Below are 15,182 nucleotides of genomic sequence, written 5' to 3' on the forward strand. Positions count from 1 at the left end.
GGCTAGGCAAAGAGTGAGGCCCTTAAAACCTTGTGCCTGCTTGAGATTAGCAACACAAGAATCAGAATATGTTGGATTGCAAAAAGCACCTCTGCCTCACCAAAATCACCGATGCAATGATCACACAGGGCTGTCGTCGTCTCTCCCATCTCCCAGTGCGATGGGCACATGTTGCTGACTGCGCTTGCATCATTTAGATGCAAAGGTATCTCTTGATCCACACAAACTAAAAAGAGTGCAGACTACCTCTGAGCTACACCCTCGGTGTTATCAGTGTCTAACCAAGTTCTTGCTATCAGCAAACCTGTCTCAGTTCTCAGTGGTTCTCACATTTAACCACACTCAAGCTTGTCACGCAGAGGCAAGAAGAGTCATTTTTAAGGTTCCTTAGGAAAGCCGATTTATCATAGCCACATTTACAAGTTTGAAAGATCTGGGAAAAAACATACACACTTGCTTCCAACCAAATCATCACTCGCTCACCAGTTCCACTGGGTTTCAGGACTGGATGCTTCCTAGAGTGCAGGACTTCAGACATTGCTTACTGAGAGAGTACATCAGCCTTCCTTGGCGCTTGATGCCATCGAACCAGAATAGAGCAAGTCTTGCTCAACACCAGCCTTCTGACAAATGCCATTATACCTTTCCTTTTGTCAGAGAAAAACACAAATTGGAAGCAGTATTCTCAAATACAGGTAACAGAAAGAGTCAAAGCTGCAAAAGGCATAAGGAATAATTATGAGAACAGCTTCTCTTGAGTCAACTGTAAAGGGAGATTTTTACCTCAGTAGCACCTTTTGTGTCGCTATATTGTGCTGTCATTTCTGTCATCACGTTCAAGCCTGGTAGAACACAGACGTGTGTGTTCCAGCGCCTGGGCTGTGGCCACTGAACCTGCACCAACACCGAGCTTCACTGCACAGAACCTCTGGTCTTACACATCCTGCACTGTCCAACTCAGCCAGCGTTTATCAATGGAATCCCCTCTGTATAAATCAGGTCCTAAGCAAGAGCTTGTCTGAAAACACATAATAAATTCTCCTGGCAGAGACCCCTCTCCAAAAGCAACAGTAGTAACTGACAGTACAGGGCAAAGGACTTCACAAAGATGGAGTTTCAGAGGAGGGAGAAGGTGGCACCACAGGAGTCTTCCCAAACTCAGTGCTGATGAGTACCGAGACATGACGGTGTTTCCAAATCCACAGCCCAACCACATTCACCTCTACATCAAAGTCAGAAATCGAGAACAAAGGAACAGACTGATGCCACATTTTGCACAACTCCATTTAGTCGTCAAAGCAACAATTACAACGAACTTGAATGAACTCTGTTTATGTCTCTTCTTGACAAGACTTGAATAACAGCACAGTCTTGAAATTTTGGTTTCAGGAGTTATTTTTTAAACAAATGAGGGCCCTCTAATTTAACATATCTGATAGTTACCTGAAAGTAACCTGCTCCATAATGCCTAGGCTACTTTATTTTGCATTTAGTCCTGCTGATTAGTTCTGCATTTCCAGTAATAACTGTATCTCTTGCATCCCAATGAAGCGTAACTATGTGATTACAAACTTCACAATCTGTCACACAGTAAAGTGAACATGTTCTCAAAAGGCTGTGACACAGCCTATTAACTGTCCTCTGCCAGCACCCTGTGCTGCCCTTAGCGGCTCAGGCAAAGGAGCTCACATCCTGAAAACCTGGGATGCAGCAGGCTGAGCACCCGACAGATCATCAGACAGTTCCTTTATATTTGTGCATTGTGAAGGACTTCAAATTTCATTGTCAAATCTCATGTATTGAAAGGTGGGGGAGGAAGGAGTGACAGAATTTACCACTCTCAGAAGAGCGAGACAGTTCTTGCAGACACCTATGGCTGGTTGCCTTCCTTCTCCAAACCCTTAGACAAACAAAACCCAACGGAGAACTATTTAACAGGATATACCAATTCACACTTCCTCACTCTCTACAGTGCTTACCTTTAGCATTACAAGAATCAAGAAACGTAGGAAAACTTCCCCACCCTTATGCCACAAAAGCTGTTCTTTCACATTTTTAGGAGAGTTTAATAGAATGGAGATCTGCTGCTGCCAAAAAGACCGCACTCCTGGTTCACTCATGGACAGATTTGGCCAGCGGCATTAGTTTTGTCCTTGCTTAGTGAGATGTCAACGTACCTGATGGAACCAGGTAACTTCCTAGTCAGAGGAACAAAAATATGTACTCGTGCATGCACGAGTAGAAGGTGTTTCACGTGTGTAACATAAACTGAGCTGAGGATCAGCAGACATCCCTGCAGCTGTAGCTTCTCCACACTCACCCTTGTGCCACTGGGGAGCTACAAGTTGGACCCTGGATTCCTCACCACTTCAGCCAACATCACTGTCTATTTGTCCTCATCTAACCACGTTTTCTTATGCCAACCAATGGCAAATTAGAGACAAACGCAACACGCCCTTCATTTAGACCATTTCCCACGACAATGCCCGTGTCAGGGAGGCCAGCTGGGAAGCACCCGCACCGCGTGGGGACCAGCCCAATATGATCACAGAGGGAAGCCCAGGGTGGGGAGACGAACATCAGGGACAGATTTCAGCAGAAATAAAACCGCCGCAGAGGCCCCCGCCGCGCAGAGGGCATTGCCAGGGACAAGGGCTCCGACCCCGGCGAAAGGCGCCAAGATGCAGAGGAAAAAAAACGAGGAAAAAAGAAGGAGAACGGGCAAGCCCGGCAGAGGCGGCAGCCGCAGCGCCCGGGGCGGCTCTTACCGTAGACCAGCTTCTTCATCTCGTGGTACCGGGCCCACAGGTAGGTCTTGGTGTCGGCTCCCTCGGCCGGGAGGGGCTGGCTGCCCGCGGCGGGGCCGGGCTCGGCGCCGCGCCGGGCTCTGCCGGGGGCCGCCGGCTGCTGGTCCTTGGGCTGCCCGTGGCCCCCGTCCCCGGGGCACTGGCTGGCTCTGGGCCGGCAGCTCTGGCAGGACACGGCCACGGCGAGGAGCCGGGGAGCCGCGCCGCCGCCCCTCCGCAGCGCCGCCATGCCCAGCGCCATGGTCCCGCTGGGGCAGCCCGCACACGGCCGGGGCTCCGCTCCGCTCCCCGCCGCCCCGGCCCGCGGCAGCACCCGCCGGGCGGCCAATCCCCGCCGCGCGGTGCGAGGGGGCCGGGCCGCGCCACGCCTGGACGCGAGGGGCCGGGGGGCGGAGAGGGGCGGGGGGCGGCGGGGCCCGGGCGGGCTCCTCTGGCCGCGCGGCGGCCCCTCAGGCGGGGCGGCAGCAGCAGGGGGGCGGCGGGGGGCGGTAGGACCCGGTGGTCCCTCACCACAGCCCCGCCTCCGCCCCGGCCCTCGGCCCCGCCCTGGCCAATCAGGCGAGACGAGCCGTCCCGCGCGGCGTCACGTGGGCGCCGACCACGTCCTTCCGCTCGGCTGTTTCCAGGGCTCGGCAGCCCGCGCGGGAGGTGAGGGGCGCGCGGCGCGGGGTCGCGTGCCAGGCGCCGCTCTGATTGGCTGCGCGCCCGCGGGCCGGGAGGAGGGGGCGGCGGGGCCGCCATGGCTGCGGGGGCAGGGCCGGGGTCACCGGCTCCCCAGCTGCCGCCGGCGTGACGGGCAGCGCGGGCACTGCGGCTCTGCCACCGCGGGCTCGGCCTCTGCGTCGGGCCGCGAGGCGCGGGGGCCGTTGCAGGCCCCGTTCCGGCTCTCAGCTGCCTCCCCCCGTTCTCTCCCTCCCCCCGAGGTGCCGCGCTCCCCGCCCCGGTCATGCTGATGAGCAAGAGGGTGAAGCGCCTCTTGCAGCTGGTGCCTGGGAAGCGGCGCTTCGGCGTGTACAGGTTCCTGCCCTTCTTCTTCCTCCTCGGGGGAGCCATGGAGTGGTTCATGATTAACGTCCGCATTGGCAAGGAGACCTTCTGTAAGTGAGGGCCGGCAGGAGGCCCGGACCCACTGCTCCCAGCCCCGCGGCCGGTCCCGCGTGCGCAGCGGGGCTGAGCGCGGCGGCCGGTCCCGTGTGCGCAGCGGCCGGTCCCGTGTGCGCAGCGGGGCTGAGCGCGGCGGCCGGTCCCGTGTGCGCAGCGGGGCTGAGCGCGGCGGCCGGTCCCGTGTGCGCAGCGGGGCTGAGCGCGGCGGCCGGTCCCGTGTGCGCAGCGGGGCTGAGCGCGGCGGCCGGTCCCGTGTGCGCGGCGGCCGGTCCCGTGTGCGCGGCGGCCGGTCCCGTGTGCGCGGCGGCCGGTCCCGTGTGCGCAGCGGCCGGTCCCGTGTGCGCAGCGGCGGGTCCCGTGTGCGCAGCGGGGCTGAGCGCAGCGGCGGGTCCCGCAGCGCCAGCCTGGCCGGGGCTGGTGGCCGGGCCCTGGGCGTTAAGACGTTAAAGACAATCAGCGAATCAGACACCAGATCCTGCCCCCTTAGCAGAAGACACTGGGGAGAAACAAACAACAAACCTGATTTAGAATACTAAATTAGGGTTTTTTTACATTTAAAAAGACTCACCAGGGTTGTCGGAACTTAAACGTAGGTGTGGCCTCATCTGAAACGTGACTTTTTTATTAATTAGGTAGTTGAAGTATGAAAATGAGTCATGAGACTGTAGCTAATGGCACTCAGTTCCTAGCCATGAAAACATTTAGTTTTAATGTGGCATTCTTCCCTTCAAGAAACCTTGCTAGAAATGTTTGTGTGCTTGAGAAAAAGGATCAGCTCTGCTTTCTGTTTTATGGGAGTGTTTTCATTGTCCGGGCAATCTAGTTGAGTCTGCTGTAGAATAAAACAGCTTGATACAGTTTCCAGAGCTGACAAACTCACTGCAATAAAATTGCTTCTTTTGAAAGATTTAGTTGTGGTGGTTTGTGGTTTTTTTGTTTGTGTTTGAGGGTTTTTTTCAGTTTAATAAGGCCTGAGGCATACCTGTATAGTAATAAAGTCAGGTTAGAAGCTAATGCACATGTATGTAGCAGCCTATATATTTCAGCTCGAGCCTTATTTTCTTGCAAAAGAAACTGCTATGCTTAAGTTATATTGTACTACAGTAACAATAATGGTGCATTTTAGCCTTACTACTGCTCCAAGATCCATGCAAAATGACAGTGTACAAGACTGATAAGCTCTGTTTTTTGTCACCGAGAGATTTTTATTTTGGTGATGGATATTTAGGAGTGATCGTGGTAAGCGGAGGCCAGAAGAATAACTAAGACCATGAAGGTTGGCATATTACTATGTTGGGGTTTTTGTGGGGTTGTTTTTTTTAAAGCTAAAATACTAAAGCCACGCTAGCAGTCCTTGGGCATTTATTTTGTGCCTATAATTTAATTTCCCTTTAGCTTCAGCTAGTTTGGGCATTTGTATTTTAATTACTCTGATGGGTAAGTAGACAAGAAATGACTCTATGCTACTAGAAACAGTGTTTCTATAAAAACATTCCATCAGGACAAATGGGAAGAACTTTAGCTGGTATAAGAGGGAGAACATGAGCTATTTTTAAGTGGTAGTAAGGATTGTGTTGGCTTGAGTTTTCCGTTGCCTGTTAATGTCTTCAAGAGAAAATGGGATTGAAAAGTTTAAAAAGAGATGACAGGCTTCATACATTTAATACTACCTTGCACTTGGAAAACACTAATAAAAAAATTTTTTTTCTGGCAGATGATGTTTATCGTAGGAAACGATCTGAAAGACAGTACGAGGCCAGGATGGAAAAAAATGAATTTTAGGTGAAGTGTTTCACGGTGAAGGTCCTGGATTCTTCAACTGTGTTAATAATACCAAGGAAGCATTACTGCCACATTGATCGGAAGATTTTTGTCTCTGCAAGATGAACTGTAACCCACAAGTTTGTGCTAGTCTTAAATGGTTTTGGCAGTTTTATTCTTCTCGCATCTACTTCATGTCTGTAACATTTTGTATTTAAGCCAAATACAATAGCAAAAAGTTCATTGTGTTTAGGCATCTGCCACTTATTTAATGTTTGTTTAGCACTTTTAAATAAACTAAACTGAATAAACAAAGTCTGGCTATTGCTTTTCTTTGCTTGCTGACACCATTCTTGTGGCAACACCAGTGGAAAAGAAATGTTACATATTGCATACACAGTATCTCAGCACAATAAGTGTAATTTTTAGTTAGTTTCCTTTGTACTGATAGAAACTGCTCTGGCATCTGATTTGTTTTCTTTCCAACGTGGCATAATTCTAACTAGATAAAAAGAGAGGTCAGACTTACTGCTCAGTGTTTACTCAGCCCACAGTGTTTGGAAAGTCATCCGTGCATCCAGGCTCCACTGCCTGCAAGGGCTGGAGTTCCCAGTGTTGCTGCTGTAACGCTGAATCTGGCTGAGGGCTTGGCGGGAGCAAAGCCTGATGCATTTACCTGGTACCAGGCACAAGTTTAGTGGCAGATGCAACAGCAGTCCCAGCAAACCTGAATTCTGTTTGCAGGACTCCTGTCTCCCCAAAGAAGGCAAACAGCTAAAGGCTGTATCCTGGACAGCTTTTAATGTTTTATTTTACTCTTTAACAGTGACACTAGCTCTCAAGTGCATGAGAGCATGTTGGTGACTGGTGCAGTATAATCAGTCAGGATCATATTTAATGCAACTGTTTCATTTCTGATAATGTGAATATGTTGAGAGTTCCGCAAAGGAGCCAATTCTTAAATTCAGCCTAAAAAACCTCAGAGAGTTCATATATTAATACTTACATGCACTCCTGTGCTAACTCCTGACAGCTGTTTTACACAGGAGTTCTCATCAACTACAGTGACAACAGCTGTTTTGGAGGATGTCTTGATGCAGGTACTCAACTTCCAAGCTGCTGTACTTTGTGTTGTGTCTTCCAAGGACCTGAACTGGAAGACTAGTGCTACTTGTGTTTTCAGGAGACAAAAAACTGCCAGAGAATTAAAGATGTGACTGTGCCACTGCATATTTTGACTGGATAGCATGTTTGTTACTTGGGGAAAAGCTCTATTTTGGAAGTAATAAGCTAGATTTTGACTTTGGCTCCAAGGTAGAGCCCAAGCTCAAACACTCACAAGCTGCTTTTTTGCAGTCACAGGTCATTCCACTGAAGTAAATCCTAACTGTAGCAATACCTTAAATAATAGAGTGTTAATAAAAAGCCAGATTTTGAGAATTGTTCAGCTTTAGCTCCATCTGTCTTTACTTCTCAAGCCTTTTTTGAGCTCTCTCCTGCCAGTACTTGGTTTCCATGGAACAAGTCAGTTTTTCAGTACTTTCTTTTTTAAGAGCAAACTCCCTGCCCTACATCTCAGTACTCAGGAGCCTGGTACGAAAACTTCCTGTGGTTTTCCTTAGCACTCCTGTAATAGTAGCAGAGTCATGGTCCAATTTTCACTTCAGAGCTCTTATTTTGCAGAACTGTTTCTGATGTGCAGAGAGCCAGGCACATCTGGAAGATACCTTAGGTGTCTCCAGCTAACTAAACAGAAAGTGAGAGACAGGCTGCAGTTGCTCACAAGAAGTTTGGTATCAGGGAGTTCTGTGTCACTGGTTTTTCTGACCAGTGCAGGAATAAAATCCTTCCCTGAGTTGGCATCGTACCATTTCAGACAACACAGATCTGTTATGACAGAAGGTGAGGCTTGACATTCAGAAGTTTGAACTGTATTCTTGATTCCATAACATGTTTGCTAGTGCTGATCCTTCTGCATTCTTCAGTTTTGCCAGTCTCACTAACACTGGAAATAAGAGTAGCTGGAAGGCCCCAGTGCCCAGCCCATTCCAGTACTGAGCATGGTTGGGGGTTTAGTATCCATTTTAATCTACACCCAGTCTTCAACAAGCATGGTCTTCATGTGGTTTCTCAGTTTTATCCTGGCTGACACCCAGTTCTGTGCTCTTTGCCTTCCTGTCTTCTTTCTGGCTCACGATTGCCCATTTCCTTCCCATCTTCCAGCTCCACCATGCGTCTGCTGTGCTGGTGGGTGACGGGGGGGAGGTGAGAACTCTCTGTGGCCTGGAGCCCGGCCCTGGGACACACCACTGCTTCTGTTCAGCACCGCAGGAGCACGCCAGGACCACAGCTCTCGTTTTAGGTGCTGCTGAGCCCCTGCCAGTTCTGGGGTTGAGCACGTCCTTCCCTTCTTGAGGGAGTTAAGCTGGTGTCAGCCCAGACAGCAGCTCGGCATCTATCAACACTGATCACACGTGTTCACTTTACACCACTGCAGCAGATTCTGAGAGTTCGCAAAGCATTCCTGCTGAAAGCTTTCCAAATTGTAGAAGTCAGGCCAGTATAGATTACAAGCACAGAAAATTTCAACTTGGTAAAGCAGCAGCAGTAAATAGTCATCTGTGCACAAACAGTGATTCTTATGTGTGAGCGCTGCTGTTCACCATTCCAGCACTTGAGACAATTTCACCGATTCAGAATGATTTTGTGGAAAGAACAGACCTGTTCATTGACATTTCCCTGCTGTTGTTCACCCAAAGCTGCTGCCTGCTGGAAGACCTGTCGCAAGCCAGGAAAGTACTGAAAAGTAGTTCCACTAAAGCAAGCACGTACGTGCTCAGGTTGTCCTCCTCCCTGGCACAGCGGTACAGAGTTTTGTCCCAGCTTATCAAGATTAAAAAAAATAGTAGTTACCTGTATGGGTGAATTATTTCCTTGAGAGAATAAGAGTTCTGCTCCCAAAATCATCCAACAGAAGCTGAATTTGGTCACTCCCTGTAAACAGTTGCACAGACTCCAGGAAGGACCAACCATCCTTCACCTTTTTTGACCGAGGCTTTCATCGTGCTTATCTTAGCCTGACCTGAGCCACACTGGTTACTGGTGCTGCTGTGTAATTCAGTGTGTCCTCCTCTGCTTCCTTTCCCGTCTCTCCTGCTGCCTTCTTTATCAGATGACAATCTGTGCACTAGATTTCTGATCCCTCTTGGCACGGGAAGGGCCGAGCACAGGAGACCACCGTGTCTGCGAGCCCTGCCAGGGATGGGAATCTCTTTGTTCAGGATCACCACATCTACTGCACTGCACCAACTGTCCTTTTGTTTCTTCATACGGCGGTCGAATTAAGACTCGCTGGAAAATGCAGTAAGCAAAAGGAATATGAGGCTTATTTTATTAATTGGAAAATGTAACATATATAAATGAATCAGATCTCATTTCTTACTTGATGTTCAAAGTATCCAACCATTTTTGAAGTACCACTCTGATTTAATGCATTTGCAGTTGAGAGGGGGCTAAATACCCCTACAGATGTTCTTCAGTATCTCAAATTGAGCAAACCAGATATGGCAGCATTTATTCCCCAAGTCTGAGACATGAATGCACGTTAATTAGATATAATGTTACCTGTCCTGTTGCTTTCTCTTTGTAAATTGTATGTCAGGGGCAGCTTGAGACTCGAGAGGTTGCTGTTACTTAATTTTTCTTGCCATTTGTGGTTTTAAAGGAAATTTATTCTCTGGTTTTTAATTTTATTGTGTAAAATATGCTATTTTCTATATTACCGTTCTAATTTCCTGTATTATACACCTACATAAAAGAGAGTCCTGAACCAGGTTAGTTTCCAGTATGAAATTAAGGCTTGCTGTTTATTTTCAAAGCAATTAATGCGGAGACAACTGGGCCTGGCTGAATCTTATCATCTCCACTCAGCTTGTTCCCAATGCGTCACATATTTTTCAGGGTTTACTGTTCATGCTCCTTATGGCTTGATTTTTCAACCATATTTTTCAGCACCACTGTTCTTATCACCTACCAGGCACATTTTGCAATACACAGAACAATATAAAAAGGATTCTTTACCCACAGACAAGCATGCATGTACCCAAGGACTTGACAAAACCTGGATCTGCAACAGCCAAAATTCCTTGAAAGAAAATCCTAACAAAATTCTTGATGGGACACTCAAACCTGGTTAATCCAAAACACTTTGCGAACTAGTTTTATTCAAATTAAAAAGACTCGGGTAAACAAAGTGATGGTACATACATGTTATAAACCTGGTTAGCAGCTTAACCTTCAGAAGTACAAGATCTAATGAAAAGCCAAGCACGGATTAACCAGGTCCGAAAACATACGCTGAAAAAAAAAAGTCACCAACATCAACATTTTGAATTTTTACACAAACAGTAAATTTTTCATGGAAGGGACTGAGGAAGAGAACAAATAATTATGGTCTCCAACTGGTTTATGAAAATACCAGTCCTAAATAATCTATTTTCCACTCTCACAGAAGCCAACCATTTCCCATACATACTTTATTTTAATATGAAATTTTTGCCTATGCCAGTACAATGAACGGCAGTGGAAAATAAACGAGGGGTTCAAACACCCACAAAGAGAGAGAAAGAGAAAGACAGACAGATGTCTTTTTTTTTTTTTTCCTTTTTAACCAGTGTCAGAAAACAGTTTCTTTTGCTGGTTTTGAATTCTACACTGCAGCCATTACATCCTAAATTTTACTGCAATTGACTGAAATGTCTCCCATACACAGAGACATGATTTTGAAATAAATAAACAAGGCTTAAGAGGATTGATCAGGGCCAGCCCAGCGGTAACGCTCTGAACTGCCTTGGGCCGAGCCAGGTTTCGTTTGCACTTCCAGCCTCTCCCTCCTGGGCAGAAGGAGCAGAGCCCAGGGCAGGACAGAGCCAGCGCTGCACGTCTGCTCATCGCTGACCAGCAGATAAATTAAACATCTGAGTTATACAGGCTCCAAAGGGAGTCCCATCCAGTCCTCGAAAGAAAAATAAATAAAACAATAACTTAACTAAAATCCATCCCAGGTTCTTTGGTGTAATTTTTGTTAATGCTGAGAAGAAGGAGAGTCTGGTGGTGTGTTAGTACAATCCATGATAGTTCCAAATACTCAAAAACTAGGACTTGCTGCCCGATTCGTGTCAACATCCCATCTTTGTGGCTAAAGACTGCAAAGCCTATGGCAATTTAAACACATTTTAAGATGATACTGTATATATGGGGGTGGTCTAAGACTATTCAGTTTCTACTTTATTAAATAAACTTGGTCATTTACAAAGGCCACTAAAGAATGTCTGTACCACAAGTTTGCTATTTGTAGAGTTCAAAATTCTAATTTCCATATATGTTGCTTAGCTTCATTTTCTTCACTTCCATTGCACATCTGACCTAGACTGTCCTTAAGTGCCTACTTGTAATTACATGTTTTTCTGTGCAATGACTGGAGGATTGCAATAGGAGAGGGAGAGAAATTAGCTAGTAAAATTAAATAATCGTTTATACTTGCTCATGTCGCTTCCCTCCATCAGCAAAACAGAACCCAAGTCATGCAAGTATTTGAAGAAAAATATTTAACCTTCTGCCAAATGCACTCAAATAAAAATGTTCTGTACTATTAGACTTCAAAAAACATTTCCACATGATGAACATCTCTAGGAGTAAGATGAAGTGTATCAGTAAATCAGTTCTTTTGGACTGAGTTGGAGTGACCACATTTCTGCAATTTTTCAAATTAATACAGATTTCCCAGTTACTTAACGCAATCCAAACTATTAAATATTTTTCTAAATTTAAATACATGAAAGGCTTTACCTTTAAACAAATAAAATCTGCAGTCCAAAAGGTTGGTTAGTTACGAGGACAGGCAAGTTTTTTGCAGAAGGCAGCCACAACCTTGACATTTGGCAAGAGCCTATACCTACCTTACATAGCTAAAATAAAGAAAAGAAAACCCAAACCCTCTGAAGGCTGCAATGCAAGTACTCTACTTCTCCAACGTACTAGGTATGCTGAATTTACACATACCGTACAGTAGTATTTTATTTTAAAGTTAATAACTGTCAAATTTCTCTCAAATTTGCATTGCAAAACTTTCATTAAGGTGAATCAATACACTTAAAGAAAGCATACAAAAATGTCTTCCAATGCCCAATCATTAACAGAATATGTGCGAACTCAAAAGTATCGTGTTACTTCCCTTGCAAAACAACCCAGCTTTCCTTCTCCTCTAACTTACCTTCCAAGAACTCTACTGGTTCCAAGTTCTGCACATTTCTCCCACATGCAGCCACAACTGCTTAGGGAAGAAACTCCCCCGTCCCCTGCTCTGTGTCAGGGGCATCACAGAACCCCCAGAGCAGGTCACGGGACATGGAACGTTTCACCTTCTAAGGGCAGGCCAGCACACCTATTCTGTTACTGATTTAGGATCACAACAACCTTGGCTACACAATTAAATACCTGGACAGGACTGGACAAGATTAGAGGTCAAGACGCCCTTGTCCCATCCACACTAGCACTTCCATGATTGCTGTGGCCCTCTCAGCTGCCTCAGTTTTGACTTGAAATGTCATTTTTCCTTTGCGTCAATGCACATCTTACCTTTAGCTTCTTTTAAGAGATCCTCCCTGTTCCTATTCAAGCGAGATTTCTGCTGAAGTGGCTAGCACACACAAGCACATGTACACACATTCTTCTAAGATGTAAACTATGACTAATTTCACATTCCACTGTACCAATCTGTAAATACTTTGTTTTCTTTTTTCTTCTTTTATATAAAAACAATGGCATCAGATTCTCAGCAATAAAGTATAAGAAAGATGAATCCTTGACAGCACTTAACCAATTATGAAATCGCCTTTCAAACAAAGGAAACATATGCAAAAATCCGTGTATTTGATAAAGTCAACTGAATATAACAAAAAGTGAAATATGCTTATTAAAAGTGTCCTTATATAAAAATGGTCTTGCAATGTACAGTAAAATGCAATACAAATTATTGTTGGTTATCTCTCCCCACCCAGTAACTAAAACAGCTATTGTTCCACAAAACTCCTTATATGCCAGTATCAAAGAAAGAAGCAATTATGCAACTAAACATTTTCTATGTTGTATGCCTGACGGATATTAAGGGTGTCTCGTAGCATCAAGTCTCGCAGCCGCCATAGAGCATCAGCCATTGTGGTATGAGCCCCTTTACTTTTCAACCAGTGTGAAGGGAGTCGGCTCTCTTGTTCTTTTGATAAATGGACATCTCGTCTTCGTGCTGGAAGGTGAAGAAATGGTCTAATTATCTACTGGCTTTGGTATTCACCACCATTTTTCTAGAAAAAGGCGAACATAACTATACAGCATAACTTTTACCCCTAGTATTTAAGCACACAATTGATTCTTAGATTTGTACAACATTGATGGAATTAGCCTGCTGATAACATATATATTCCCATATATATTCCCATGCAATTACTTGCATGTTTACATTTTGTTAAGTAAACAGCAGTCTAGCATCTTCCATAAAAGAAAAAAAATCGTAATGGTTATGAAGAAGTGTGTTTCATTCAGAAACATCCCACTCTGTATCAAAAGCCTCACCTGCAAGGGTCTGGTCCCACTTGCTGATGCTGTTGGATTCAGCACTGAGCCCCTCAATGTATTTCAGATAGGCTTCAGAGTGGAGAAGCCTCTGTGTCTTTGGTGGAGGGGACACGAACATGGGAGTTGTGGGCTGCTGCATAACCGGCTGACTTGCTGGGCTCTGGCCGGGGTACGGAGGGGGTGCCTGCTGTCCTGGCGGGCCGAGGATCCCTATCTGCAGTGACAAAGCGATGGAAAGATCACATTAGGGGGAACTGCAGGGAAACCACTTCACATCTGTGCATCGGGTCATCCTCACGCAATGGAATTTCAACACAAGATGATGAGCAAAGGCAAAAGGACATTTTCCTGGAAGACGCCCACTTCAGCCAGGGCACTCTTGTGCAGTCACCGACACGTACAGAGAGAGGAAGTGCAAACAAACCATATTCATTGCTCGTACTTCTAATCTGTGTAAACATACTCTGGTTACTATCACCATTTCTCCTCTCTCCTATTAACCTTAATCATCCCTTTTGCCTCCTTTTTATTTGACACTTTCTCTAATTTGATCAGAGTCCGTGTGGTCTGTGAAGTGCAGGGTTTCTCTCTAAAACTTCTAATCCAAATTGACTCTGATCCTTGGACAACTGGGATATTTCCACAGAATAAATGCTAATCGCTGTCAGGCAAAAAACGCAGGCACACACACACAAATCCGTGTCACACAGAAGAATTCCCACCATAATGATTAAGCAGCAGCACTGAGAACTCTTAGCACAGATATCCTGTGGTCTGGAGTAACTCAATGTCATGACATAAACACTCTACTACTTTCTCACTTAACTTCTGTTTTTCTTTACACACACCAGCAAAAATCACATTTCTCTTCATGATGCAAAAATTTAGTCAATAAAATTGGAAATGTGCTGAACACTTCATCTGTACTAATCACTGAGAAGGAACATCTGATAATCACTGTTATCTAAACTCACAAATTCTGAACTGCCAATGAACATCTGCTTTGTCAGTTTGTGAAACATGGGAGCAAACACCCATCAATGGCTGAGAAAGCGGAAAGCATCCTCTCTGCATCACCCAAGTGTGCAAAACCTATATTATCAGCAGCTTAACAGTGTGTTGAAATGACTCGCCTTAGTCTAACAGAAGGAAAACAAAACACTGTCTTGCTTATACTGCGGAAGTTATCCCACTAGACAGAACCTAATTAGTCTAATAGCAATTTGACCAACAAATACAGACACACAGCCTGAGTGTAAGACATTAGCTGGTTCTAATCAGAGCAGTGTACATGTGGTTCGTGTTCTCCCTGGGAAAGGCCATGTGCATCCCACCCGCATGTCTTAACTGAGATATTGTTCAAATGCTAATCCAGAGCCTTAGAGCCTCATAGAACATGCAAAAATGACTCACCTGCTGTCCAAAAGGACTTGCTCCGGGTGCTGGAGTGCCTACCATGGGGGACACATTTTGGCCTATAACACCTATATGCCAAAATATAAAATAATTAGTCTTATTTCAGAGTAGTGGCAAATATGTCTTTGGTCTTCTATAGTAAGAATGTTTACTTTGATATCCTTGCTCACAGCTATTTTAAGCAGATGTACAACATTTAACTATCCCACTCTCCCCAATAAAAACAAACACTTTAGAAATTTCTGAATGTAAAAAAAAGCCAACCTGACAACTACCAAACACTGATATGTGGCCTGGTGAATTAAAGAAATGCAAAGTGAATAATTTTTGTTTTGTTTTGGTTTTTTTCCACGTTACTTAGTGATTGCCTGGCTAAATCTTCTCATTTATAATACATGCCTCTGGCTTTACAGGATCTTCCTGGAATCCTTTCAGAAAGTAAATGCTGATTTGCTTTAGCAATGT

At 45.6% G+C, this 15,182-nt stretch overlaps 3 protein-coding genes across 9 annotated transcripts in view; 1 reads left to right on the forward strand and 2 right to left on the reverse strand.

Moving 5' to 3' along the window:
* Positions 1 to 3,048, reverse strand: part of NT5DC2 (5'-nucleotidase domain containing 2) — a gene marked incomplete at its 5' end in the record, with an annotated part of 25,196 nt that extends 22,148 nt beyond the window's left edge. The window contains one exon of the mRNA XM_082060117.1: positions 2,769 to 3,048. Coding sequence (XP_081916243.1) covers positions 2,769 to 3,048 — 280 coding nt within the window. The remainder of the gene's footprint in view (positions 1 to 2,768) is intronic.
* UQCC5 (ubiquinol-cytochrome c reductase complex assembly factor 5) lies at positions 3,035 to 5,987 on the forward strand (the record flags this gene model as incomplete). Its single annotated transcript, XM_082060118.1, has 3 exons — positions 3,035 to 3,455; positions 3,731 to 3,904; positions 5,626 to 5,987. 3 exons carry the CDS (start codon positions 3,035 to 3,037, stop codon positions 5,691 to 5,693), a joined length of 663 nt encoding a protein of 220 aa, XP_081916244.1. The 3' UTR covers positions 5,694 to 5,987.
* Positions 5,988 to 12,579: 6,592 nt separating this feature from the next.
* PBRM1 (polybromo 1) overlaps positions 12,580 to 15,182 on the reverse strand; it is a 62,482-nt gene continuing 59,879 nt past the window's right edge. For all 7 annotated transcript variants that reach the window (XM_082059819.1, XM_082059821.1, XM_082059817.1 and 4 more), the window contains 3 exons: positions 14,715 to 14,785; positions 13,299 to 13,515; positions 12,580 to 12,972 (listed from right to left, as the gene is read on the reverse strand). In XM_082059819.1, the coding sequence (XP_081915945.1) occupies positions 12,800 to 12,972; positions 13,299 to 13,515; positions 14,715 to 14,785 (461 nt within the window). In that variant the 3' untranslated portion in view covers positions 12,580 to 12,799. The remainder of the gene's footprint in view (positions 12,973 to 13,298; positions 13,516 to 14,714; positions 14,786 to 15,182) is intronic.

This window comes from Streptopelia decaocto (assembly GCF_964273445.1).
Source record: "Streptopelia decaocto genome assembly, chromosome: 8".
Lineage (NCBI taxonomy): Eukaryota > Metazoa > Chordata > Aves > Columbiformes > Columbidae > Streptopelia > Streptopelia decaocto.